The sequence below is a fragment of the Diospyros lotus genome, chromosome 1 (assembly GCF_014633365.1).
Source record: "Diospyros lotus cultivar Yz01 chromosome 1, ASM1463336v1, whole genome shotgun sequence".
In the NCBI taxonomy this organism is placed as follows: domain Eukaryota; kingdom Viridiplantae; phylum Streptophyta; class Magnoliopsida; order Ericales; family Ebenaceae; genus Diospyros; species Diospyros lotus.
The window spans coordinates 31,230,962-31,258,835 of NC_068338.1; the positions used below are offsets into that span (position 1 = coordinate 31,230,962).

Here is a 27,874-nt window from a genome sequence, read left to right on the forward strand (position 1 = left end):
TTCACCATTCGTTAACGATTATAACTCATTTGGAATTCCAATATATTCTACTGAAATTTCACCACCTAGAGATCATGACACGAAATGTAAGACCTCCCTCTAACAACTGCTTGGCCTAATTGCAGCTCAGATACACTCGTGCTCTGGTTGGAGTTGATGAAGTAAACATGGTAGGGTCACTCGGCCACAGCTTCCCTACCATACTTGATCAAGAGTTTAAAAAGCAGATATTATCAAGGAGATTTGTAGCAGGAATTTTACCCACCTTATGTGGATGGCTTGACGTTCCTATGAGAGGCATCCATAGATGAGGGCACCATAGGGGAACCTAGAGCGTCCCCAATGTGTTCCATGTCCCTCGGTGGTCTGTTAGTATCTAGTGTTTCCCCTTTGAATAGGAAAAATATCAAATAGGTAGGCTAGCAATCCTGCCTATTTTTATGAGAAGGATGTAAACACAGTTCCAAAGCTCCGCTCCATTTGACCAAGACTGATAAAAAAACCAATCTACATATTAAATAATTTAAGCAGGCAGCAAATATGCATTACCATCACAACCAGTTCACACTGCCCTAATCATCAAAAGGGAAAGAAAATGACTTAGAATCTATCTGGGGGAGGCACCAAGATCTATATTTCATAGGTAGATATATCACCATGGACGGCAAGTAACACAACACCACATGCCCCCACGTCCCCCCCCCCCCCAAAAAAAAAAAAAAAAAAAAAGAAAAAGAAAAAAAAACTAACCCTTCAGCACAGATCTAGTTTAGTTTCTCCATGAACACAATATAGAGCAAATATGACATAAGATGAGAAGAAAACCAAGGAAAAGTTCGCAACATCATGGAAGCCACTACATACATACATACATACATGCATACATACACATACTGAGATGCAGCATATACTATTTTGACTAATGAGTATATTAGACAGCTTTATTGCATGTGCACTGTAATAGAGTAAGGGTGCTAAACCATGTTATCACCATCTGCCTCGCCATTCCTGTTTTCAGGCCAGCCTGACCCAACTGCAAGTTTGCATACCGGGCAAGTGCCTTGCTGCCGCAACCATGGATCAATACAGTTGGTATGAAACTGCAAAATAGAGTAGCAGCTAAGTAATCAAAGAGATCAAGTTGTAGATTCTAACTCTTTTGCAATTTCAGTTTACATGATGAGCAAGGTAGTTAAAATCGGGATTTTAAGTGAGATCGAAAAAGGGTTCATAAAATTGGATCGTAAAATCGTAACATTTTAGAGATAATTAAAAATACCCTTTAATTTTTATAAATATATGTTTATAATAACATAATTTTATAAAAAATAAATTAATATCATTCAATAACCTGATTATTTCTTATTATAACTCAAAAACGATACTTCTAAAATATAACTCAAAACTAACATGTTGGTATAGACAATTTAGAGGCAAAATATAGCTTAAAATTGTTTAGAGGATGATTTCAATATTTTCCATTAGATTTAAGTTGCAATTTATACTTGAAACGTAAAATCGTTTGGGGGTCTCTGAAGCATAAAATCGTAAAATTGTATACCTAAAATCAAGATTTTATAGGATTTTACCCCAAATAAAATTTTACATGGGATTTGAATCGTTTGGGGGTCTCCGAAACGTAAAATCATACGAGTAAAATCGGGATTTTAACAACAATGATGATGACGATGAGACTAGAGGCTAAAATTATAAATTAGAAAAACCATTCTAAATTATACATGAATCCAACAAAGATACAAAAGCCACTTGCAATCCAATTTTTAAATGGATGATTCAAGGATTCAAAAGAGAAAAAGAAAAAGAATAAGAGACAGGAGGCTGATAATTTTCACCATAGTAGTCAAATATGGATTGAACACCACATTCTATCTTAGTATTGTGATCTCAGATCATCAGTATTGTTAAATAGGTGTCATCAAAGTGAGAAAAGAAACCTGATGTAAACATGGCAAGCTTCGAACAAGTTCTCCCATGTTAACTTGCTCCAAGCATATTGTGCATGTCAATTCTTCCGAGGAAGCCTTCCCGTTTGCATCTGCCTTTCTCAAGTCTTCATTTTTCTATAACGGGATACCAAAACAACCAAGAAATCAGAACCATAATGACACAGTGCAGATAAAGATCGACGTTCCAAAATTATATATTGATGAAAAGCAGTCAGGAAAGAGCTCAAAAATGAAGATCCCACTCTTCATATCTGCTAAATATCAGTACTGGGTTGGGGAGAATGAACTATTCAAAAGGGATGAAAAAGTTCCATAATAAACTTGTCCAATTGTGAGATGTCAACTGTCACTATCAGATATTTCATTTAATATCAGTTGTGACTTATACCTCATGAGATAGTCAGGCATGGTCATCATGTGGAATTCATGAATGAGAGCATTTATGCACTCTCTGTTGAAGAGATGAACATAAATATATTGCAAGTTTCACTGCATTAAATGACACTGGGCAGATCAAAAAGGGTGTGCACTGGCTAAAATGCAATAAATAATGTCCACGCATCAGCAGGTGATTCTTAAGGCTTAGTGTTCCTTCAAGACCAGATAATAGGGGTCATATCTTCACTGTAGGAAGGGTGGTTGCTCAGTCAGCTGCATGTTCATATTAAGCCAAACGCTAATACCCTCATCAACCATGAACTATGAGGTGACCATAACCAGTTTAGTTATTGCTGACAGAACAGTGTACCCAACTCTCTGGGCACTGAATGACTTTAGGTCCTACTAACCTTGCTGTCAATCCAGTCACAAAGGGTGAAAGGTGTCATTGACCCTATGAGCAATAAAGGGGTATTATTGTAATAGGGTAGAATAGTTGTTTTGGATATTTTAGCAATTAGTTAGATGCACATAGCTGCATGTGCAAGGCTGTTAGGAGACAAATATGCCTATATAAGGCTGCTGTAGATGGATGGGTTTCTCATGTTGAATGATAATTGAAATTCCAATTTCTCTCTCTTTCCCTCCCCCTCTCTCTATCTCTCTCTCTCGTTGTCCACTGTTCCATCCCTTCTCTCCCTAATTCTGTTCGATCTCCTCCTTCAATTCTTCTCTATTTCTTCCCCAAATTCCTTCCAATTACTTCTAAGACCCTAGCTAAACCCTAGGGTCATGACAAAAGGGAGGCCAAAATTATCTGCCTCCAGAGTTCGCACTTCCACTCGTTCACAATCTTACTGGATTGACGTGCCAACATGGTGGTGTTCATAACACAAGTATATTTGCATCCATACATTCAGACCTTTCCATGAACTGCCACGGTGCCATGGAAGCTGATCAATCCAAGTATCTACACCATCCAATTGGCTCTCTCTCTCTAGCCTGAAATCTTCAAATATATGACAGCTCATATAAACAATTAAAGGAATCCAGCAAAGAGCGGCGCCAAACTATGAAGCCCACAACATAAACCAAGAAATCAATACTTGAATTATGGCATCACATATCGCAAAATAACAAGCTATAATATTTAAAACAAACAACAAACAAAAAACACACGTAAAAGTAACAATTTACACTTTTACATTCAGTATAACTGATTAGGAGACATTATTTGAGCATAATCAAATACTGGATTAAAAGAAGCCACAGAAATTATGAAACAAGATGGAAATTTTCTGGATACTTCACTTAAAAATAAATTAGAGAACCAGAAAGCCTTTCAACATGATTGAAAAATTTGCTAATGAATGGCATCCAAATTGATAAAAATAGAGTTCTCAAGAAACACCACCTCAGCAAAGTAGGTCCACCTTCTGGGAAAAGGTTTAGAAAATACAGTGATAATAGAATTGTGAATGAAAATATTTGGGTGTAACAGCCAAGGTTCTGAGAACGCAATGTTCTAGCAAAGAAACCAACATGGAGACCAGAATACATAATGACCAGCACATAAAAGTAAGGTTGAGAACTTGTACGGTAAGCAGGAAAGAACATAGATGCTACAATAAGATTGCAAATTTGTGCTCCCTTGCCTCCTAATTTTTGTTCTTGGCCTCAAAAAGTTCAATTACCCAACACCCAAATAGCAAAATGCAACCTATGATGCACAAAAATGTCTCGGGGTGCTATTTCAGCGTTGCTGAAATGTTTCCATTTCCGAAACGCCAAAAAACACAAAAAAATGTTTTTGGGCCATTTCTGCAATTTCAAAAACGTTTTGGGACTATTTTGTAATGTTAAAAAATATCATAAACTCGTTTCCAATATTTGGAAACACGTTTCCACCCATGAAGAGGTTAGAGACGGAATAAGTAGGTTAGAGAAGGAATTTTTTTTGTCTCTAACTCAAAATTTTTAATTTTTTTGGAATTTGTTTGAATGCATTATGGAATTTATGTTTATTTTTAAATCAAATAACTATTACAAAAAGGCTCCTATATTTTTTTATTTACACGTTTCCATTTCCTGCTTTTTTCAAAAATGTTGTTTCCTGTTTCCATTTCTGTGCAACCTAGAATGCAACCGGGTAATCCCCTATAATACAGCTCACAAATGCTCATTGTCATTACATATTGTATCAAGAAATACAAAAATACACAGATTAAAAGGATGTATGATGGACCTCCCTCTCACATAAATGGACCTCAACTTGTGAGAGGTAGCTGTCTATAGAGGCATAATGCTACATATCCAGCAATCTCCTATTTATATTTATCAACAAGAGATGACAAATAAGTAGAATACCTCGGGAGAAGTGGATGAAGATGAGGCCTGTTGCGGCAATGATCCCTCACTGCATTAAAAAACTAAAATTACGTTAAATTTTTTCCAATAAATAGAGGTTAACGGATAAAAAAAATCCAATCAACCTGTAGCAAAGATTAAAACAAGAAGAAGAAAAAGATCTGCCTAAAGAGATTATGACCTTAATCCAGAAATGAAGATGAGAGAAGAAAGCTTTTGAAGATTACTTAGAAAACTGTTAGGCCTCCAGTGCTGCGGACTTACCAAAGGTGCTACGAGAATCAAAGGGAGGATGGTGACACAGCTAGATGACGTAACAACTAGCATGTGCGCCAAGGGTAGAATGAGAACTTGGCTGGTTTGTGTAACAAACCAGCATGTGCATAACCAAATACGGTTATGGAGGGGAGATAACAACCTATAAATAGGGATTAAAAGAGAGAGAAAGTGTGGAGAATATTGAGTAGAATTGCAGGAGAGATCTGGGCCTCTCGAATGCCCATTCTTGTTCTTTGTTTACATGTTTTTTCTTGTAATTTGGAGTTGAAATACCAGCAGTGACTATCCTAATTGATTGGAACCCTGTCTATAGTCTTGAATCTCATCAATTTTGGTATCAGAGGATCACCGATCAAAATGGTGAACCTAACTGACCGAGTGGGTGAGTTGGAAGGGAGGATGGAAGGCATGCAAAGGGGTGTTGATGCCATGAGAGGAGAGGTTCAATCGGTGGAGAAGAGTGTAGCGAGCTTGCTGGAACAATTCGCTTGGATGAGAACAAGATGGGAAGAGTAGGAGAGGAAGAACAAGGAGAAGTTGGGAGGCCAGCCTTCGAAATTTGCTCAAGATTCGGAAGCGACACTGGAAATCGGGGTGAGGCGAGAGGAAGCAGGGGGTTACGAGGGGGCGTGGCGTCCGGAGATCCGAGGCCGACGGTTGGAGATGCCCCTTTTCGAAGGCGAAGACCCCGACGGCTGGATATTCCGAGCAGATAGATACTTCGTAGTGAATGGGCTAACTGAAGAAGAGAAGATGGACACGGTAGTGTTGTGCTAGGAGGGTGTTGCGCTCTCATGGTTTCAATGGGAGGAGAAGCAACGAAGGGTTAGGAGCTGGGAGGACTTCAAGTTCCTTATAAGGAACCGCTTCTGACCCATTCAAGAAGGCTCAATCGAAGAGCGTTTTCTCGCCCTCCGGCAGAAAAGAACTGTCAAGGAATACCGCCAATGCTTCGAGGCATTGGCATCGCCCCTTGAAAACCTGCTGGAAGCCATGCTAGAGGGGCATTTCATCAATGGACTGCAACCTGATATCAAAGCCAAGTTGAGGGTGTTGAGGTCGAGGGGCTTAGAGCAAATGATGGACTTAGCCAATGATGGACTTAGCCCAACGCATAGAAGAGCGGAATCGGGTGGTTCGAGGTGGTGCGGGTGGTTCAGGGTCGAACAAGGGACAGGCCATGCTGAACCCAACTCAAGCTTATCAACAAGGGGGAATTCTACCACCTTCCTAGCAGCCCCAAAAACAAACGATGGTCATTCCTATTTCTTATCGACCATAAGCCATGGGGAGAGGGAACAACCCACCCTTCAAGCGGCTTAGCGAAACTAAGTGGAAGGCAAAAAGAGATAAGGGCCTATGCTTTAGGTGCGATGAGAAGTATACTATAAGCCATAGGTGCCAAAACAAGGAGTTGCAAGTGCTTATGATATACGATGAAGAGATAGACAAGGAGGTAGATGGCGGAGAAATGTTGGAAGAAATCACAAGAGAGCCTGGGCAAAGTGGGGAGGTCATTGAGCTCTCCATGAATTCCGTAGTTGGATTAACCACACCACTAACTATGAAGCTTAAAGGAGATATAGAGGGGCAGCCGGTGGTGGTGCTCATCAACGAGGGAGCCACCCACAACTTCATTGCAATAGATTTGGTGCAGCTGTTGGGCTTGCAGAGAACGGAAACAGCCGGGTATGGGGTGATCATAGGGATCGGGGTGGCCATACAAGGGGCGGGAATTTGCAAGGGGGTGAAGCTTACCCTCCAAAATTTTCAAATTGTGGAAGATTTTCTACCCCTGGAGTTGGGTAGTTCTGATGTAATCCTTGGGATGAAGTGGCTAGCAGCAGTGGGGAAGATGAGAGTGGATTGGAAGGCATTAACTATGAAGTTTCAGGTTGGGGGATTGGTTGTGACCTTGCAAGGAGATCCCAGCTTAAGCAAAAGTTTGGTATCCTTGAAGGCTATGATGAAGGCCTTCAAGGAGAATGGAGAAGGAATGCTGCTTAAATAGGGAATGATGGCAGCTGAATTCAATGAAAGTCAGGTAGAGGTTCCGTCATTCCTAAAAGAGGTGTTAGCTGAGTTTGAGGAGGTGTTCACAACACCGGAGGGGCTGCCTCTTTCCAAAAAAAAAAGATCATGCAATCAACCTACTTCCAAGCACGGTACTGGTCAATGTGCGGCCCTATCGTTACCCTTACCTACAGAAAAATGAGATCAAGAAGATGGTAGGAGAGATGCTAGCTGCGGGGATTATACAACCTAGTTCCAACCTTTTTTCTAGTCCGATCTTGCTTGTCAAGAAGAATGATGGAGGGTGGCTTTTTGTGTGGACTATAGGGCTTTGAATAAGGTGACCGTGCCCGACAAGTTTCCAATTCCAGTGATCGAGGAGCTATTGGATGAGCTTCAGGGGGGCACAGTTTTTTCTAAACTCGATCTTAAATCTGGGTATCATCAAATTCGCGTTAAGGATGAGGATATTTCGAAGACCGCCTTCAGGACACATGAAGGCCATTACGAGTTCCTCGTCATGCCTTTTAGATTGACAAATGCACCAGCCATATTTCAGTCACTGATGAACGACATTTTTAGGGAGCAATTGAGGCGATTTGTGTTAGTATTTTTTGATGACATATTGGTTTTCAACAGGGACTTTGAATAGCATGCACAATATTTATGTTGTGTTCTGGAGGTGCTAGCAGCTAACCAATTATTTGCAAATAGGAAGAAGTGCTTGTTTGGGCAGCTGAAAATTGAATATTTGGGCCACATCATATCACAGCAAGGGGTTTCTGCTGATTGTAGCAAGGTACAAGCTATGGTAGATTGGCCTACTCCTACCACGTTGAAGGAATTGCGAGGTTTTCTTGGGCTCACGGGATATTATAGGCGCTTTGTTAAGGATTATGGCAGGCTGGCATAGCCTCTCATGGAGCAACTACGAAAGAACAATTTTTTTTGGGATGAGGCAGCCGAGCAAGCTTTCCAACGGCTCAAGGCTGCCATGGTGTCGCTACCTGTTTTAACTTTATCGGATTTTGGCAAGCCATTTGTGGTTGAAACGGATGCGTCAGGACAAGATATGGGGCAATTTTAATGCAAGATCATAGACCTATTGCTTATTTCAGTCATGCCTTTAATCAATTAGGAAGGAGTAAATCAGTTTATGAGCGAGAATTGATGGCCATTGTGTTTGCGGTGCAAAAGTGGAGGCATTACTTGTTGGGAAAGAAGTTTGTGGTCCAAACCGACCAAAAGAGCCTCAAATTTTTTATGGAGCAAAGGTTGGTGAGTCCAGAATATCAAAAGTGGATGGTTAAATTAATGGGATTTCAGTTCGAAATTCAATATCGCCCCGGATTAGAAAATAAGGCAGTAGATGGCCTATCTCGCATCAGTCACCCTGCTGCCCTATTAGCCTTAATAGTCCCTAAGGTGCTCCAGCTTGATCAATTGGCTCAGGAAGTAGAAGACGATGAATGATGTGAACCCCACGAAAGAAGGTGAGACCCGACGATCAAAAATGGTTCCTTTGCCAAGGATCGTTCTAAAACAGATTCATAATAAAGAAAACAAAGAACCTTGATCCGTTATCTATAAAGAGATAAGAACCAAAGGTATAAGAAGGTAGGGTTGACGCCACACTCAAGATAGATGAGAAGATTTGTGAGTGATAAGTCAAGGATGAACGCCACAAGATAAAATCTTGATAAGTTCAAAATAGTTCGTTGAAGAACCAAAGAGAAAACTCTCACAAAATAATATTGATCAAAACTAAATTCCTCTCGGGTTACATTGGCTTATATAACCAAACTCAAATTCTAAATTAGAAAGAAATAAATCAAATCCTAGGCATAGTAGGAATTGATTACAAGAAGGAAATAGCATAATCTGATAAAGAAACAAGAATTATCTAAAATAGAAAAGATTTAAAACAAAGGAGGAAATAAGGGAAGCCTGGATCAATCTTGTCAATCAATCAATCATCCCCAAATCTTGCAGTCTTGTCAATCAATCAGGCAATCAATCAATCATCCCCAAATCTTGCAATCTTGTCAATCAATCAGCCAATCAGTCAATCAACCCCAAATCTTGCAATTTTGTCAATCAATCAACCAATCAATCAATCAACCCCAAATCTTGCAATTTTGTAAATCAATCAACCAATCAATCAATCAACCCCAAATCTTCTCAATCAATCAATCATTCCCAAATCTTGCAATCTTGTCAATCAACCCCAAATCTTCTCAATCAATCAATCAACCCAGATTACCTTCAGAGACTTGGATAACATTGACAAAGCATTGACTATCTTGGATACTTATTTCGGGCATATTAGAATCTTGAACGATGCTTGAATTTGAGATGTGTTCAATTAGCCCATTTAATGCTCCCGTAATTTTCCTTGTTCGTGCCCTTGTCATTGGACCCCCATGGATGCTTAACGGGTCTTGTGGGGTTTTAGCTATGTGACTTGCATCACGATGAGTGGCTGCAAGGAGTTGTCAAGGATCTCCGGCTGGATCCTACCTCCAGACCCAATTTCCAATTGGTGGACAGCCACCTCCTCTACAAGGGTAGATTGTACCTACCAAAGGGCTCTTCTCTCATTTCTTTGCTATTTCATGAGGGACATGATGGGAATGTGGAAGGACACTCGGGGTTTTTGAAAACCTACAAAAGGATTGCAGCTAATGTATATTGGTCGGGGATGAAGCGAGACATCCACCAGTATGTGAGTAATTGTACTGTTTGCTAGCAAAACAAAGTGCTGGCCCTAAAGCCCAGAGGGCTCTTGCAGCCCTTTCCTATCCCAAATCAAATTTGGGATGACATTGCTATGGACTTCATCAAAGGCTTACCAAGGTCGGGCAAAATGGATTCTATTTTGGTGGTGGTGGTGGATAGACTCAGTAAGTATGGGCATTTTATTGGGCTTAAGCATCCTTTTACAGCAGGAGAGGTGGCAGGGATTTTCATTAAGGAAGTTGTGAGGCTTCATGGTTTACCACGATCCATTGTATCCGATAGGGACAACATTTTCATGAGCAGATTTTGGGAGGAATTGTTTCGCCTCCAAGGCACCAAGCTCCACCGCAGCACAACTTACCATTCACAAACGGATGGTCAAACGGAGGTGCTTAATAGGACCTTGGAAACATACCTTCGCTGTGGCTACCTTGGACTGAACTATGGTACAACACTTCATACCACACAGCCTCAAGAATGACACCATTCCAGGCAGTGTATGGGCGAGAACCACCAACAATATTGAGGGTTGAAAAGGGATCTACTCCTGTTTCAGTGGTTGAACAACAACCGGTAGAAAGAGATCACCTTTTGGAGGAACTTAAGGCACAGCTACTAAGAGCCCAAGCGGTAATGAAGAAGGGGGCAGATATGAAAAGAAGAGCAGTGAAGTTTAAGGTAGGGGACTTAGTTTACTTGAAACTAAGACCCTATCGTAGAAAAACATTGGCTGGTCGTTCAAATGAGAAATTGGCTCCTAGATTCTATGGTCCATTTGTAATTGAAAAAGAAATAGGGCCTGTAGCCTACAAGTTAAAGCTGCCATCACACTGCAACATCCACCTTGTTTTCCATGTGTCTCAGCTGCGTGAAGCCAAATGCGCATTGCAAGCCACTGTAGAGATTCCTAGTCAACTAAGTGCAGATTTGGAGATGTTGGTCGAACCAGAGGCGGTGTTGAAGGTCCGGCCAGGAACAGGAAGTAATTTACGTGGATTGGCCGTTCTAGTTCAATGGAAGGGGTTACCACCTTTGGAAGCTACTTGGGAGCCCTATAGCTTAATTCAACAGCAATTTCCCACTTTCCACCTTAAGGACAAGGTGAAAGTGGGGGAGGGGAGTAATGTTAGGCCTCTGGTGCTGCGGGCTTACCAAAAGCGCTACAAGAATCGAAGGGAGGATGGTGACACAGCTGGATGGCGTAACAACCAGCATGTGCGCCAAGGGTAGAATGGGAACTTGGCTGGTTTGTGTAACAAACCAGCATGTGCATAACCAAATACGGTTATGGAGGGGGGATAACAACCTATAAATAGGGATTAAAAGAGAGAGAGAAAGTGTGGAGAATGTTGAGTAGAATTGCAGGAGAGATCTGGGGCTCTCGAATGCTCATTCTTGTTCTTTGTTTACATGTTTTTTCTTGTAATTTGGAGTTGAAATACCAACGGTGACTATCCTAATTCATTGGAACCCTGTCTTTAGTCTTGAATCTCATCAAAAACTTTTGACATTACTGAATGTTATCATTCTAATCTGGAAGGTCATTGTTCTATTAATTTTGCAGTTAGAGATAGCATGTTTGGGTGTGGAAAAGGAGGAAAACTCTTTTTTTGTTTCTTTGCTTTGCTCAACAGAGGGGAGTTGTTTTATGGGAATTAAGTCAAAAAAGTTAACTACTTAGAACAAAACAAAAGAAGGGTTCAGAAGTAATAAGATACCTCCATGTAAATGATACATTTGACTGACTACATGAACACTAAAATTGTGATTCAAAAACCCCAGATCTCAAGTTATGTACAGGGCAGAATTGTCACTTTGATTTATATGGAGCCATTTCTTCTGCTACTTGAGCTAAAGGAAAGCACCCTGCTTTAAAATACGGCAACAAATCAATCCTCCAACTAACCTCTGTGGACCGGTGACCTTATATTTGTGAACAGGCAATGCATTGATCTCTTCTTCACTCATTGATGGAGTTGCAGAAGCATTCTCAGTATCCAGAGCTCTCAAAGTTTCATAATCTGCAGTTAAATTCACTTGTAAACTAATTTTTGAAATCCAGCCAAGAATTTAATAATCCTAGATCCTGTGTGCAAATGTGTAAATTCCAAGTAAATTATACACTGTAAATATCTTCGACATAACAACTATGAAGACCAAAGCATCCTCAACAAGAATTTGCCCTCCTTGCTTTATTGCTAAACACAATTGTGACTAAGTTGATGAAGCATGGTATAGTTAAAACACTTCCAAACCATTCCTTGTTTATCCAAATGGGAATCTCAAAAAAACATTTCCAATTGCATCCATACCCAAATAGGGAATGAGACTTGGGTGTCCATGACAGATACCAGTTACACCTACATCTAAAATTTCATGGAGGCCATACCTAGGTCATCAAATTCACGATCAAGAAGGGCAAGCTGGAGCCTTAATCCCTGCAATCTCCCTCTTGTTGCAAGTGCTATTGATGGTGGCATGTGCAAACGGAACTCGGTGCGACCAAGCAAGCCACTGGCAGCTGCAGCATGAGCTTGGGCCTGAGCTTGGAGTTGTTGGCAAGTTGCAAACATCCTAAGGCTTGTCGCCATCAAAAATATACCAAGAACTAGCCATAGCTACATGCATATATTAGAAGAACACCATGAGAATTGCTCATGCTAAGATTTACTGCTAGGAAGCAGTGATCAGAATAAAACTAACTACTGAGAAATTTTACCAGAAAATTTGGTGACATCTGGTGAGAATTTAGGACAGTAAACAGCAGCAGCACTGCAAAACAAGTTATTGTAGTTAAAAATTTCTGCTCTATGCCTGTTTAGAATTATAAATATTTGGTATAAGAAACCAACGAGCAGAAGTATTACCAGTGACAAGAAATGCCAGGGAGTTGGTATTAATTGGCCTTACTGCATGAACACGCTGAAGAGACATGAAGAAGACTATCATGAGACACTATCTACTATTGCTTCATACCAAATGATGTTGTGATACCGACAACAAAGAAATGAGACATATACTCGAGGAACATACCACAGCACGTCGTTCAGGAACGAATCCAGAAAATCCACTTTCAATATCAGATCTGACCCCACGAAAGACAAAACTCATGATTGCATGAGCTAGCAGATATTCCCTTTATCTTAGATAGCAAAGAATTAAGAAAGTGAACTCAGTATACCTGTATTTACTAAACATTCAAAAGCTCAGAAGTATGTATATGTTGTAAAGGTGTTCAAATTTCTATTTCAAACTTAAATTAAGAAAAAAAGTAAAGCTATCATTGCCACATTGCATCAAATGATGAAAACACAGTAAACAGGAAGAATTGATAAAATACAGAAATGACAAAAACTTTATACAGAGAAATGAATACAAAGATATGGTGACTAAATCATCTGTAGTAAGTTTAGATACAATGAACTGACTCGCAATGTGCCCAAGATCTAGTTCTTTTTCTGTGTCAACAAACAAAAACTAGCACCTTAATAAAGCATGGTAACAATTACTTTTAAATCTCTATGATAGTATAACAATAGAGCAGTAAAGTTAAAGGCTTCAGTCCTCGTGCAAAAGCTCTAATAGAATTACAGTAAAGATTAACCAGACATAGTAAGGCTATGCTTGGAACGAGGATTTTTCAAAGGAAGCGAAAATGAATACGTATATTATGTTTTTATATGTATAGAAGAATATTTTCCTTTCTTCTCATTCCAGAAATCCTAGTTTCAATTGTACGTAAGGTAATTCTTAGCAAGTAAGATTTTTTTCCTAACTGTCTGTCAGGCACTTGTTTTACAGAGTCAAACTTTAATGTAAATGCGACCGCTCACCAAATAAACTAGGTGTTCACAGGTACTCAAACGCATCAAATTAATTGTTTTGTGCATTCAATTTAAGTGCACAAGAAATCCAGGAACGCAAGAGTAACAAAGCTTCATAAGTTAACCAAATGTCTGATCCCAAAACTAAATATTCTTCGAATTGAGAACCAACCCAGAACCAGAACCCCCAAAAGCATTTTTTGCCTCCTCCAGCAAGCAAGACCGAATTCACAGATATGATTTGCGTGACAAAGAACCGTTCTTGCACCCAACTCCACGACTAAAAACAGGATATTGCAAGCACACACGCATCAGTTGAAATCAACATGAAATTCAACAAAACCAGACCAAATCACGATTCGGTGAAACCCTAATTAACCAATCAAGCCCAAACACGAAGTAGAGGACACACATCCTACATTAACAAAACAAAACAAAAAAAAGCAGCAGCGGAGAAAACTTTTTACCGAATTCTATAAGTTGAAGAGCAGAGGTGAGAAGAATAGATAGAGAGCTTGAATGCGGAGGAGAGAGAAAAGCGAGACGGGTGACTGTGTCGGTGGGCAGTTCAGTTGGAAGACTGGGATTGTGGGAAGGTGCTAGTTCTTGTGATGGGATTTGTAGCGTGTTTTTGCGTGCGAAGATTTATTAACTTTTGGCCTGATCTCTCTCTCTCTCTCTGTGTCTGGGGGTCAGGCGGCATGGCGGATGACTTGTCAACTTCAGTTTAAGCCCATGGATGCCACGTCCCAGCTCCACCGCTAGCAATCAATCCATCTCATCTCATCTCATCCATATACGGTTGAAGCGCTGACGTGTATACGGATGCAGATGCGCCGTTTCATTTTGTCCTTTGTTTTTATTATTATTCTATTTTTTTTTAAGTTTTAAAATAAAATAAAGTCCAAACCAAACAAAGTTTAATTTATATATCATTCAATTATTTTACCATAATAATAAGGAAAAATTACAAATTTAAAAGCAAGCAATTTACTTGCTGTTCCAACACACACGTGTGTGTATATATATATACACACCCACATACATATATACATATAATAGTTTATAAAATGAAAATTATAATTAAAACATGTATATTATATTTTATAAGATGAAAAAAATGTGATTTTTATATAAATATATAATTGAATTTATATATAGTATACAAATATAATTTTTAATTTATATACATATTATGAGACAAGAAAGAGATTAGTAATCTTATCCCTCATCTATTCTTGAAAAAAATTATTAGAGATTTTTCTCGCCTTGTCCCAAACAACGTAGGGTGTGAAAGGTCCCCACGAGGATGGCCTTTTCAGCATTCCTATATATATGTTAATTTCATGAATTTTAAATTTCTATTTACTATGTCATATAGATTATATTTTATAAAATAATATTGATCTATATGAAATGATTTTTCACATTTGACAAATTACATATTTTAATTTTGACACTCGAATTTTTTATACTTGAGATAGTTCTTGAAATCTTTTTACGAAGGTGATAACTTCTCTATCACAGTTACAACTTGAAATTACTCATTAATGACTAATCACTCACTCAGCAAGCCACCGAAAAGGACATGCACTTTTTTCAACTAGTTGACTACCAGTTTGGTATCAACCATTTTGTAGTCGAGGAACTTTTCGATCATAAACTTTTTGGTGCCCACATCTTCTAGTTTGTATTTCTTATCCAATGTCTCCCAAAGTTGCTTGGACGTTGGATAAGCCGTGCAGTAGACATTGTAAAGTGAGCCTTCCAACCCACTCAATATGTAGTTCTAGCAAATGAAATTTGAATGTTGCCATCCTTCTTTAGCCGCCTAAGTCTCTTCGATAACATCTCATTCAGGAGTGACTGGACAATCCTCCTCGAGGATGTAGGCTAAATTCAAAGTGGTCAGATAAAATATCATCTTTTGTTACCACCTCTTAAAATCCTTCCCATTGAACTATTGCAACTTCTCAATGTGAAGAGTTGCCTTGACAACTGCTAGTTCGACAACGGCAACGAAGATGGTGGTCGAAACAGTGGCATAGTGGAGGGCGAGGCAGCATTGTTGGGGTTAGGGGCAGCCATATCCAATATAAACAATATTTTTCAGATTTGTTTTTCCTTGTTTGTCTTCAGATTGTTAAAATAAGAATAACAAATATACTAATTGCACACCCAACATAAGCAACAACAACGATTTATCGCAACAGTATATGAACAACAACAATATATATATATATATCATAACTTTAACTGTAAGCAGGCACAACAACAGGGAAATGCAAACCCAGACTCCGGCGAGGCAGGCGGCAACCGGAGAACAGAGACTAGATAAAAAGACCACCGGAATGGAAACACGGCAAGGGGCAAGGAGGAATCGATGATTGAGGCACGTTGGAAGCGTTGTCCTAAAGACAGAAATGCCCTACTCTGGTCACTGGCAGACTCCGACGATTGTTAGCACAGGATACAATGGCCTTGCTCTAGCGAACGACGACCACGATCAGCCGGATCTAGCAGAACTCGGGAGGTATTTGCTCTCTGTGACTAAAATTCCTCAGGGGGATAACGAAGGCTCTTTGAAAAATAGGCAATACGAAAAACGAAGCTTGATCTGCCTTTTATAGCTATGTCGAGGGCGTCGAGCAACAACACCATTCAAGTCGGCATTGAACGAGCCAAAAACTTAAAGGTCGTCTAGTCGATATCCTTCTCAGAAGGCAGACCGACTCTAGAGGGAATAAATGAAATAAAAAAAAGAAAAATAATGATTTTAATTTCCTTTATATAAAAATATATATGTATGACCCAACTTGACTTGACCTACCTATCCGACCAGACGAACGAACGACAGTTGCAGCGCTCGATGCCTAAAGGGTTCGTCCGCTCACAAAATTTGGGTGCCCCTTAGGGCCCAAACCCAAGTAAGAAGGAGGAGTATAAATATCCACTCCCATATCTATACATAACCAATGTGAGACACACACCCACACTCACACTTGCACTCACACACTTGTATACACAACAATCCCTCATATGAATGTAAGTGTGCTAAACCAAATAAACCGACACGACACCATAGAGAACAAACAAACAAGTCATGCATCAGGTAAGGTGTCTTTTAAACTTGAACCTTATTTAGTGAATATCTATCAAACTTACTGAAGAAATAGTGAATCTAACTCTTGAACTATATTTTTTATGGTAAATCGAGACAATAGTTATCACACACAACTCGCCTTATACCTTCGAGTTCTATACGATTGTGTCCATTTTGGTCCTGGACAACATTCTGAATTTATGAGAGCTTTAGAGAATCCAATCCCTTGAACAATTCTCATAGAAGCGACTCACTTCTACACTCACATATGTAATCATTGATTAAAAGTACTCTGTCATTACTCCTCTTGTAACAAGATACCAATATTACATCTATTACCAACAGAACACATACTTTTTTTTCTACCAAAAATTAGGGAGGAAACTATACATTCCTTAGTGTGTAGACTATGAATTGTTCTAGCCAGTTTGCCTATTTAACCCAGATCTTGGGATCTCTAGTCAACTGGGTTAGGTTATCACAGAAAAATACATTTCACATGCTTTAACCCCATTCCCTTAGATGTATAGGTGACTTACTTTCTTGTCACTTCTTTAGTCAAAAGATCGACCAAGTTTTCCTTATACTTGACATAATCAATGGAAATTATCCCATTGATAAGCAACTGCCTTATTGAATTATGTTTGCGCCTTATATTTCTTGACTTCCCATTGTAAATACTATTTCTAGCTCGCATTGAAGTAGCTAAGTTGTCACAATAGATACATATGGTGTTTATAGGCTTTGCCCGCATTGGAACGTCTTCAAGGAAATTTCGAAGTCATTCTGCTTCTTCACATGCTTTATCTAGAACAATAAACTCTAACTCCATAGTAGACCGTGTGATGCACGTTTGTTTTGAAGACTTCTGTTAGTGTTGTGTGACCTGATGCTAGATTTAGATGACATCTAGCAGGCTTGTTTTAATGCATTAATTGTGTTTTTGTATAAATCTATAAAAGGCAAGGTTTTATTCATTCATATTTTCTCCAATCAATTATATGAATGGGTCTTTAGTTATGTGTAAGAATTTTATTCTCAAGGTGTTGAGACTATGTGATAGGATTATCTTATAACAGAATATCTAAAACTATTCCTAACCCTTAGATTCTTTGGATAAGAACTATGATTAATCGAGTATGGATTAGCACAGGGGTTACTACCTCATTCGGTATAGGGATACCGATGGAAGAATGGTGTGTCACGCGTCATATGACATGAAATGTCACTAGCAAACCTGCGAGTGGTCGTTGGGGAATGATCAACCGAATATGACGTCGATGACTAACCATATGACATGGTGGATCATGGTCATGTCATTAGATTGCGATGGTGTGTTGATCCTAGACTTGAACCGGCATGGTTGTTTTGTGTATTGTTGTACGAGATTTGCTAATGAGCTGAACCATCCAATTGAGATGTGGGAACGTTCATCTATGTAGTTCTGTATTGCTGGTGTATGGAAACAGGTGTTCAGAATAGGATTCGTCGCTCTTGTCGGTATTTGATGGGATGAACGTCCTATGTGATATACTATTGATGTGACAGGACAGTCCCTAACCAGGACATATTGAAAGTTAAGAAAAGTATTTCCTGATGTGTCATTTAGTCACATTAATAAGGTCTGACACATAGTTACTGAGTTTATGAGTTTGTCACTCCATAACTCTTGCTCAGTCGGGACGTTAAGTGATGAAAGGATTATAGCACACGGTAATCGACAACTATAATATGTTCACTTGAAGTGAGACTTCACAACCACCTATACTGTCTTAAATCACTACTAGGTGCTATTTAAAAATTCTCAGAATGTCATCGGGATTTGAAGAAGTTCCGGTGATGGGTCAAAGGGTTAACTGATATCGAAAAGGGTTTTCGTGTTATCTGATTGCTAGCGTATAGCAAACCTAAAAAGTCACACACACCATATAGTGTTGTGTTTGGTATTAACATTGTGTGTCTGATATGTCTCTAGAATTGATTGGTTAAAAGTTGACCATTGGCTCTCTACTAATAGTGTATAGTGAATAATGCATAGTTAAAATATATTGTGCATAGTGCACAGTATGAAATCAATTATTGATTGCATAGTAAGAGGCGGCAGTCGAAATTTGTATAGTGCATAGTAAAAATACATAGAAACATCTGAATTATTACTTGTATAATTGGGATGGTAGGGCGACAGACGTGAGAGATAATTAAATTGAGAGAGGGGAAAATGGAATTAAATTAATAAAAGGCAGAGGCCCTGCCTCTACCTTCCTATTTCCTCTTCCCTAACGCTGCTTTCTGTTCTTTTTCTTCTTTTTTCTTTCTTCTTTCTTCTTTCTCTGAATAATCATAGAAATTATATATGTAACTGTTACGCGTATAATTTTGAGATACGAGCACCGGTGATACATAGATCCTCTGTATCTAGCATGAGAATAGGTGACTGAAATGATACTCTACTATATACTAGGTGTGGACCAACTAGGATCACCATATCTTGAGATGGATTCTGTCTCAATACAGAAACTGGTTCTGTATTTCATCCCTTCATCGGACAACAAGTATACATTTATTTATCCATTCAATTATTGTATATGCGTGTTACTTAAATACCCAAGCTATGTATAGTGTGTATGTTATATTCTGCTGCATGTATCTGATACATGATAAAAAAATTATTTTTGCCTATACCGCCATATTAGGGATTCCTTTCAACTTCCACAATACAGTATCTCCACTTAAGGTAAACACATACCCATTGGTTGACTTAGTCTCCAATCTATCGGTTATCCAATTAGCCTCACTAAATCCTTCCAGTACAAGTGGATATCTCGTGTAGTGCAATCCATACTTAAACGTGTACTTCGGATACCTAAGTACCCTGACAAAGGCATCCCAATGGTTACGTCCAGGATTGCCCGTGTATCTCGCTAACCTGCCTACTGAGTAAGCAATATCAAGTATTGTACAATTCATGATGTACATCAAACTCCTGATAACCCTAGAATATTCTAGAGGAGATATACCTTCACCATTATTTTTCTTTAACTTGGAATTTAAATCAAACGGAGTAACCGTATGCTTACTCTCATAATGACCAAATTTTCTCAACACTTTCTCTGTATAATGTGATTGAGAAAGTACATACCTTTCGATATTCTTTATTATTCAGATTATAAGAATGACATTAGCAAGACCAAGGTTTTCATGTCAAAGTTGGAATTCAACATTTTCTTTATGGATTCTATGACGCTTCTATTAGTGATCCACATACAAGCACACAATGACACACTCGTGATTTATGTTTTTAATATAAACACATTTATTACACTCATTTTTTTTTAACCTATTTGCTAGCATAGTGTGATCAAATTTCTCATGCCACTGCTTTGATGTTTATTTTAGTCCATAAAGAGACTTCGTGAATTTGCACACTTTCTTTTTATGTTCCTTTATGACAAACTCTTTAAACTATTCCATATAAACTTCTTCCTCTAAATTCCCATTCGGGAATACAGTCTTTACATCCATTTGGTGGATTTCCAAATTGTGTAATGCTGCAATTGCAATCAACATCATTATAATATAGATGTGATCCTCATCACAGGAGAATAGGTATCGAAGAAGTCTTGCCCTTCTTTTTGACGATAGTCTTTACCTGCTGGACGTGTTTTGTTTTTAACATAAACACATTTATCTATTTAAATATCTATTTGCATCCTATCGTCTTACTTCCAGGAGGTAAGTCGACCAATACCCATGTCTGATTCTACATAATGGACTCCATCTCATTATTGATAGTTTCCTTTCAAAATGGAGCATTGGAAGACACCATAATCTTATTAAAAGTTTGGGGCTTATCTTCTACCATGCATGTTAGAAAATCTGGTCCAAAAGAAGTAGCTTTCTTATCTCTTTTGTTTCTTCTAAGTTCAATCTCAATTTTTGGACCAGTTTGACCTTTAGAAAAGCTCACCTCATACTTTCTCTTGGAACCACCGTCATTGTGTTTTTTTTTTCCTTAAAAGGGAATATGTTCCCAAACAACTAAACTTCAATAGATTCCAGTATGGTATTATTGTTAATATTAGGAATTTCTGATTTTACCACAAGGAACCTATAGGCCGCACTATGCAATGCATAGTCAATAAAGACACAATCTATCATTTTCGGTCCAAGTTTAGTCATTTTCGGTAAAGGAATTTGCATCTTAGCCAAACACTCATACACTTTCAGGATTTTGTACGAGGGTTGCTCCTCATTCCACACTTCATAAGAAAACTTGTCAATCTTTTTGTGCAGAATTCTATTCAATATTAAGTTTGTTATAAGTAACGCTTCCCCCCACAAGTTGTGGGGTAAACCAAAACTATTGAGCATGCAATTAATCATATCCTTCAAAATTCAATTTTTCATTTCAACCACACCATTTTATTGTGGTGTATAAGGTGTTATGGTTTGATGGATTATATCATGAACCTCACAAAACTCATAGAGAGACGATGACTCAAATTCACCACCTCTATCTGATCTCAGCACCTTCATCTTTTTCCCAAGTTGATTTTCAACTTTTGTCTTATATGTTTGGAAAACATCTAAGGTTTCGTCTTTACTATGTAATAAATATACATAGTAATATTTGCTACAATCATCTATAAATATAATAAATTATTTTTTCTCACTTCTAGTAAGAGTACTCTTCATATCACATACATTACTGTGAATAAGATCAAGTAGTTCACTGTTTCTTTCCATAGATGAAAACGACTTTCTTGTGAACTTTGATTCGACACAAACTTCACATTTGTGTCCTTCGGCAATGCTAAAGTTAGGCAATAGTCCTAAATTTACCATTCTTTGAAGAGAACGATAATTGATGTGTCTTAATCGAGAGTGCCACATATCACATAACTCAACAGTATAAGCAAAAGCCTTATTCTTATTATTTTTGGGAACCTAGACTATAGTACATTTAGTTTAAATATGCCATCATGCAGATAGCTCATTCCTACATACAAACCCCTCTTAGTCAGAGTAAATTTGTCTAACTCAAATACAAGCTTGAACCCATTTTTATTCAACAGGATTCCAGACACCAGGTTCTTTCGAATCTCTGGCACATGGCACACATAATTGAGGGTAAGTATTTTTTCAGAGGTCCATTTCAGTAGAACCTTACCTTTTCCTTCCACTGGAGAAGCTGATGCATTCCCCATGTACAGCTTCTCAGAGCCGTCAATCTTCTCATAAGTGGTGAATAGAGCCCTATCCCCGTAGATGTGTCTCGTAACCCCAATGTCTATCCACCAGCCCTTGGTGTTAGACACCATGTAGACATCCGTGACAACTACAATCAGGTCAACATCTTCCTCCATCATGTTGGCCTAACTTTTCTTGCATTGGTTGTTGCCAAAGCTTTGTCCCTTTTTGTGACGATAGTCAATAGCTCTATAACTCGTCTTGCCGCACACCCAACAACTCCCCTAGATGTGCCTGGTGAGGGTCTTATTCTTGGGACCTATGTTCCCGTTCTTCTTCTTATCTTGTTGTTTTTTGGGTTGAGGCTTTGACCCTTCAACCAGATTAGCCTTAGCTTCTATCCTGAGAAAAACTTTATCTCCCTTCTTGTTATTCTCTTCAATATGGAGTCTAATAATCAGATCCTCCATGGATGGCTCTTTTTGCTTGTGCTTAAGATAGTTCTTGAAGTCTTTCCACGAAGATGGTAACTTCTCTATCACACCGGCAACTTAGAATGACTCATTTATGACCAATCCTTCACACAGCAAGTCACTGAAAAAGACCTGCAATTCTTCCAACTGGTTGACCACCAGCTCGATACCAACCATCTTGTAGTCAAGGAACTTCCCGACCAAGAACTTTTTGGTGCCCGCATCTTTTAGCTTATACTTCTTGTCCAATGCCTCCCAGAACTATTTGGACTTTGGATAAGCCGTGCAATAAACATTGTAAAATGAGTCTACCAGCCCACTCAATTTGTAGTTCCGACAAAGAAAATCTGAATGTTGACGTGCTTTTTTGGCTGCCTGAGTCTCCACCGTTACATCTTCTTCAGGAATAACTAGACAATCCTCCTTGAGGATGTGAGCCAAATTCAGGGTGGTCAGATAGAAGATCATCTTCTGTTGCCACCTCTTAAAATCATCTCCATTGAATTGTTGCAGCTTCTCAACGTTAGGAGTTGCCTTGACAGCTGCTGGTTCGACAATGACAACGGAGATAGTGGTCAGAATAGTAGCATGAATGGAGGTCAAGGCAGCGTTGTTGTGGTTGGGGGCAGCTACATCCAATATAGACAATATTTTTCAAATTTGTTTTTCCTTGACTGTCCTTAGATTGTTGAAACAAGAATAACAGATATACTAATTGCACGCTCAACAAAAGCAACAACAACAATTTATCGCAATAGTATATGAACAACAACAATATATATATATATATATATCACGACTTTAATTGTAAGCAGGCACAACAGTAGGGAAATGCAAACCTAGACTCCGACAAGGTAGGCAACAATCGGAGAATGGAGGTTGGACGAAAATACCACCGGAATGGAAACACAGAGAGGGGCAAGGAGGAACTGATGACCGAGGCACACTGGAAGCAATGTCCTGAAGACAGAAATGCCCTACTCCAGTTATTGGCAGACTTTGACGATTGTCAACACAGGATACAACGGCTTTGTTTTGGTGAATGTCGACCACGATCAGCCGGATCTAATAGAACTCGGGAGGTATTTGCTTTCTGTGACTGAAAGTCCTCGGGGGGGATAACGAAGGCTCTCAGAAAAAAGGGCGATACGAAAATCGAAGTGTTACCTGCCTTTTATAGCTATGTCGAGGGCATCGAGCAATCGCACTCAAGTCGATATTGAATGTCGACTTTAATTCCGATGTCTGAAGCAGACGAAGCGCTAGAAAGTTAAAGGTTGTTTGCTCGGTTTTCCTCTCAGAAGACAAACTGACTCTGAAGGGAAGAAAGGAAATAAAAAAATAATAATAATTTTAATTTCTTTTATATAAAAATATATGTGTGACCCGACTCGACAGACGGCAACAATAGCGGCGCACGAGGCCCAAGGGGTTCGCCTGCTCGCAAAATGTGAGTGCCCCTTAGGTCCAAACCCTAGTCGTTAGGGAGAAATATAATATTCACTCTCATCTCTTTGCACAATCAATGTAACACCCACACTTGCATTCACACTTGTATACACAACATAATCATATTTAGTCTGATTATTTTATCACGTTAGTCAATGAATTCAGTCTCCTTAACTGTATCAAAGTTATCGTGTATTAAAAAAGAAATTATTTCATCCATCCCCGAAACATGACATCGACAGACTTCTTCAGGACTGGAAAACTAAACAAAAACTAGCATGTTCTAGTGCCAAAACCAAATTCATAAATAATTACATAAATTGTTTTAAATATATTTATTTATAAATTCAACTTGATTACTATAGTGAGAACATGTCGTTAAATTGAGACACGAAAATGAACTAATAATGTGTTTCAACAGCAGAGCAGTCAATAATTTTAAAAATTAAGAGTAAATTCTATGACTCAAACCACTCTGGATGGGTTGGTGGGTACTAATTAGTATCATTTTATTTTATGTCGCAGTCACATCGAGAACACTTCTCACTTCTGTGTGGACACGAGTGTTACCCTCGTCGAAGCGTCAAGGAATCGGACCTCAGCTTTGGTCGCCCACTGAAACATACGACAGCATGGTTTCGTTTTGTCTTTTTGTTTTCGAATCTCCCCAAGAAAGGTTTATTACTTTATTTCTTCTCTGCTATGCAATGCTGCTAATTTATTTTCTACCACCTCAACGCATCATACTTCATAGAATTAGAAGCAACATTAATTTGTTTGGCACTCGCGAGAGTTCTCAGCCTGCATACCATCATATTTGTTTTACATATATATGGTATTAAACAAGTACTTAGAATTCAGCACCAAGACAATACTCTAGGTGCCTAAGAACCAACGTGGTAGTCCAGGTGAGTTAAAATGTCTGAAAAAAAAGATTTTCTGTTTATCAGTCTTCTCTCAACTTGGTTGGTCGCCCTCTGTAAGTTATCTCAAATTCCAAAACGACCCTGGCACTGAAGCTGTGGAGTTAAAAATCAAATTTCAACAGTTTTGAGTGAGACTAATAAAGGGAAATCTTGCACATGATGGGCTAATGAATACTAAACTGAACATGGCTCGTAAATGGGGAGGGGGTAGGGGATGGGCAGAAAGTTCTGTGGAGTGCTCTCTCCATAGAACCTGGTCGGCGGAAGCAGACAACCCACCTCCTCGTTCAATTGCATTGCAGCTTTCCAAACCAACCAATAATCGAATCCCAAGCCTACTTCTACTGTCCTGAAATGCTCTATTGCGTAACCTAGTTGGCCCACTTTGTTGAATATGGCTCGGCTCACTCTCCGGTCACCCTTTTCACCAGCCTTGTCCCATGAATTTAATTTTGTCTTCTTGACACTTGCTTTTGAAGTAATACAAACATTCATCGAGTGAGTGATTCTTTTCCATTTCATTTTCATGGCAAACAAGAACAGGTTAGATTGGTGATCTGGGGGGTCAAATGATTTGGATGAAGAGTGCGAAATCTTCTTTTGTTTTTGTCTCCATTGATGCGTGCGTCGTGTGCTTGAACAGGTCACTGCGAAAGGGGATGACAAACATGCCAAAGCTGAGTGCTTTTCCACGAGGCCAGACACACAACCGATTGCCAGTAAAGAAAAGGGGAGACCAGAAAAAAAGAAAAAGGTCGTCTTGTTAAAGTAAAAATACCTCTTTTCTTTCCACCGAAAAGAATCATCTGTTGCGACCTCCGCTCCCGCTCCCGCTCCCGCTCCAGCCACCAATTTGCAATAATCTCACACCACCAACAAGAAGAAATGAATTCTCTCTGTCTCCCAGCATATCCATGGCCAGGGGGCTAGAGTTATAAATGGAGGCAAATTTGTGATATTCCCGACAATAAATGAACTCAACAAAAAGAATTACAATTTTTTGAGAAATTAACAAATGCTTCTAAGTGCTAATAAACACGCCACACGGGCACATTAACAGATTAGCGTTTCTCAGTATCTTACCAATCGCAGAACCCCCACCTCTCCTCCTCTTCTTCCCCCACCGGACAAGCGGCTGTTTGTTTTCATTAGCTTCCCAAAGAACCAATAAATCGTTTCATTGGAGTTGATACCATACTTCAGCAGAATGAATACCCATTTCAATATATAGAAAGTCCGCGCTCCCATTGATTTAAAGATGAACCGTTCCCTCTACATGCTAATCTAGAACCCAAATTCTTACTTCTGGCATACTATTTACATGAGAGTAAGAGAGGACATCTCTTGTTCGGAAATTGAATTTCACAAAAGCAGAAAGCTTTAGGCTTTGTGTAAGGACCAATCAGTAATCACCACCTCGACATTCCATTTTGGTCTTCCAGGACCCAATTCCTGGTTCGGCGCCTCAAAAACCTACCAAAAAATGAACCAGAGTGACTGTGGCTTCTTGTAATTGTCGGTGAGCCAACGGATTCGGAGCTACTGGAATGTGATGAGCCAGGGGAATTCCTAGACCTCCCAAGGAACGAGAACAAATTGCGGACGGTTCTTCCAAACCCACCGCCCTCTCTGGTCCTGCCCCGCCTCGACCCCCAGGCGATCCTCCGTGGAGCACCGCTGTTGTTGAATCCGCCGTCCATTTCTGTATACACAGCGGGAAGTTCGCGTTCTCCGGCTCTTCTCCCCCCAGGGAACCTTCCCACCGCAAATCCACCGCCAGGAAGTCTCCATATGGTGAGTCCAACTGCCTCTTCCTCCGCAGGGGTTCGAGAGAGGTCGCCGTTTTCGAGCTCGGAGGCGGTGCTGGCGTCGGTGGGCAATTCGTGGCGGCAAACCGGGCAGGAATTGCGGAGGGAGAGCCAAGGGAGGATGCAGTCGGAGTGATATATGTGCTTACAGGGCATTTCGCGAGCCTCGGAGCCGAGAACAAAAGCTTCTTTGCACACGGCGCAGTGTGATTCCGAGTTGATGTGTGCGGCGACGATTTCGATCGTCGGCATCGATTCGATGGCCGATTTCGACGCCGGCGGCTGTTCCTGGCGGCCGAGGCCGTTGATTTCGATCTGCTCCAGCTGATCGAGCAAAAGGTCGAACCCCGACCCCATCAAGAACTCAGACATCGCCGTCGGCAACGGACGAAGCCCCGACCCCGCGCCGTCGTCGTAGTACAACTCGAAGCTCCTCCTCTCTCCTCCGCCGCCTTCATCACTACCTCCATCCGCCGCACCGCGCAGCACGATGACCGGATTGAACGGCGACCGATCACCGTGGTTCCGCCGGGTCCGGTGGAGCCGAAGATTCGCCCTCCGATTGGAATCGGACCTGTTGCTGCCCAACATGTAGAAATCAGCCGCGCGAGGAGATCCGGAAGGCGGCGTAGCGTCCACCGCCTCAATGAATCCGCCGTCGCAGTGCGGACAAACCAGGGTCTCCTCAGCCCAAACCCTAACGAAGCGAGTGCACCTATAGCACCAATACGACGCCGTCGATGACATCTCCACGCCTCCTTACTAGATCTAAACAATTAAACTAACTCAATAAAAATCGCCGGGAAATTATACAAAACCGACGCCGGAGATATATAGACACAGATAGAGAAAGAGAGCTGTGTTTAGACTCTAGAGAGAGACAGAGAGGGGAAATGAGAATAACACTGAGGAATGCGAACGAAGGGAAAAAGGGTTTTAAACACGCGTGATGATGGCCTTAACGGCGAAGAACCGTCGGCGTGCTACCCACGCGTCGAACTCCGATCGCTTGAATTAACGGCGTTAGTGTCACCGTGAAAGTCAGACTTAATGGTCAGCTTTCGCGTCAATTGTGATAGGCTGGAGAAAAACGCGGACTGGGCCGAAGCCCAACTTGGCTTAGGAAGGCGTTGACTCAAAAATGGATTTGATTTTTATGGTGGAAAAAACATTAAAAAATTAATAAGGCGTTGAAGTCAATTTCCCTCCCACTTTCCTCTGCTTCTTTTTGTTTGGCAAATAAAATTGTTTTTTTTATTTAGTGATAGTTCAACAATAATTAAAATTATATTTTTACCCAAAAAAACACATTTAAGAGATTTTTTTTTAAATACATCCAAACTTTACTCAAAATTCAA

At 39.8% G+C, this 27,874-nt stretch overlaps 2 protein-coding genes across 8 annotated transcripts; both read right to left on the bottom strand.

Moving 5' to 3' along the window:
• Positions 1–783: 783 nt before the first annotated feature.
• On the bottom strand, positions 784–25,632 carry LOC127804898 (E3 ubiquitin-protein ligase SDIR1-like). Of its 6 annotated transcripts, XM_052342030.1 has the most exons (10): positions 14,035–14,330; positions 13,740–13,847; positions 12,777–12,885; positions 12,611–12,665; positions 12,463–12,515; positions 12,133–12,361; positions 11,650–11,764; positions 4,713–4,761; positions 1,956–2,081; positions 784–1,100 (listed from the first exon to the last, which is right to left on the bottom strand). In XM_052342030.1, the coding sequence occupies exons 3-10, from the start codon at positions 12,852–12,854 to the stop codon at positions 975–977; spliced, it is 831 nt and encodes a 276-aa protein (XP_052197990.1). In that variant the 5' UTR covers positions 12,855–12,885; positions 13,740–13,847; positions 14,035–14,330; the 3' UTR covers positions 784–974. The 6 variants fall into 6 exon arrangements, with proteins under 6 accessions (XP_052197990.1, XP_052197961.1, XP_052197967.1 ...); XM_052342001.1 differs by lacking the exons at positions 13,740–13,847; positions 14,035–14,330 and adding an exon at positions 25,487–25,632; XM_052342007.1 differs by lacking the exon at positions 13,740–13,847 and having other exon boundaries at positions 12,777–12,924.
• LOC127804884 (E3 ubiquitin-protein ligase RDUF2) lies at positions 24,805–27,428 on the bottom strand. Of its 2 annotated transcripts, XM_052341980.1 has the most exons (3): positions 25,792–27,428; positions 25,487–25,634; positions 24,805–25,355 (listed from the first exon to the last, which is right to left on the bottom strand). In XM_052341980.1, exon 1 carries the CDS (start codon positions 27,261–27,263, stop codon positions 26,118–26,120), a length of 1,146 nt encoding a protein of 381 aa, XP_052197940.1. In that variant the 5' UTR covers positions 27,264–27,428; the 3' UTR covers positions 24,805–25,355; positions 25,487–25,634; positions 25,792–26,117. The 2 variants fall into 2 exon arrangements, with proteins under 2 accessions (XP_052197940.1, XP_052197932.1); XM_052341972.1 differs by having other exon boundaries at positions 25,487–27,428.
• Positions 27,429–27,874: the final 446 nt, after the last annotated feature.

Bases quoted from the DNA above. Each gene is read 5' to 3' on its own strand.
- LOC127804898 (XM_052342001.1), bottom strand. From the start codon at position 12,854: ATGAGTTTTGTCTTTCGTGGGGTCAGATCTGATATTGAAAGTGGATTT. The intron at 2,082-4,712 runs GTATTCTACTTA...ATCCCGTTATAG, and splicing joins CTTCATCCACTTCTCCCGAG to AAAAATGAAGACTTGAGAAA. The intron at 1,101-1,955 runs GTTTCTTTTCTC...TCTATTTTGCAG, and splicing joins GCTTGCCATGTTTACATCAG to TTTCATACCAACTGTATTGA.
- LOC127804884 (XM_052341980.1), bottom strand. From the start codon at position 27,263: ATGTCATCGACGGCGTCGTATTGGTGCTATAGGTGCACTCGCTTCGTT.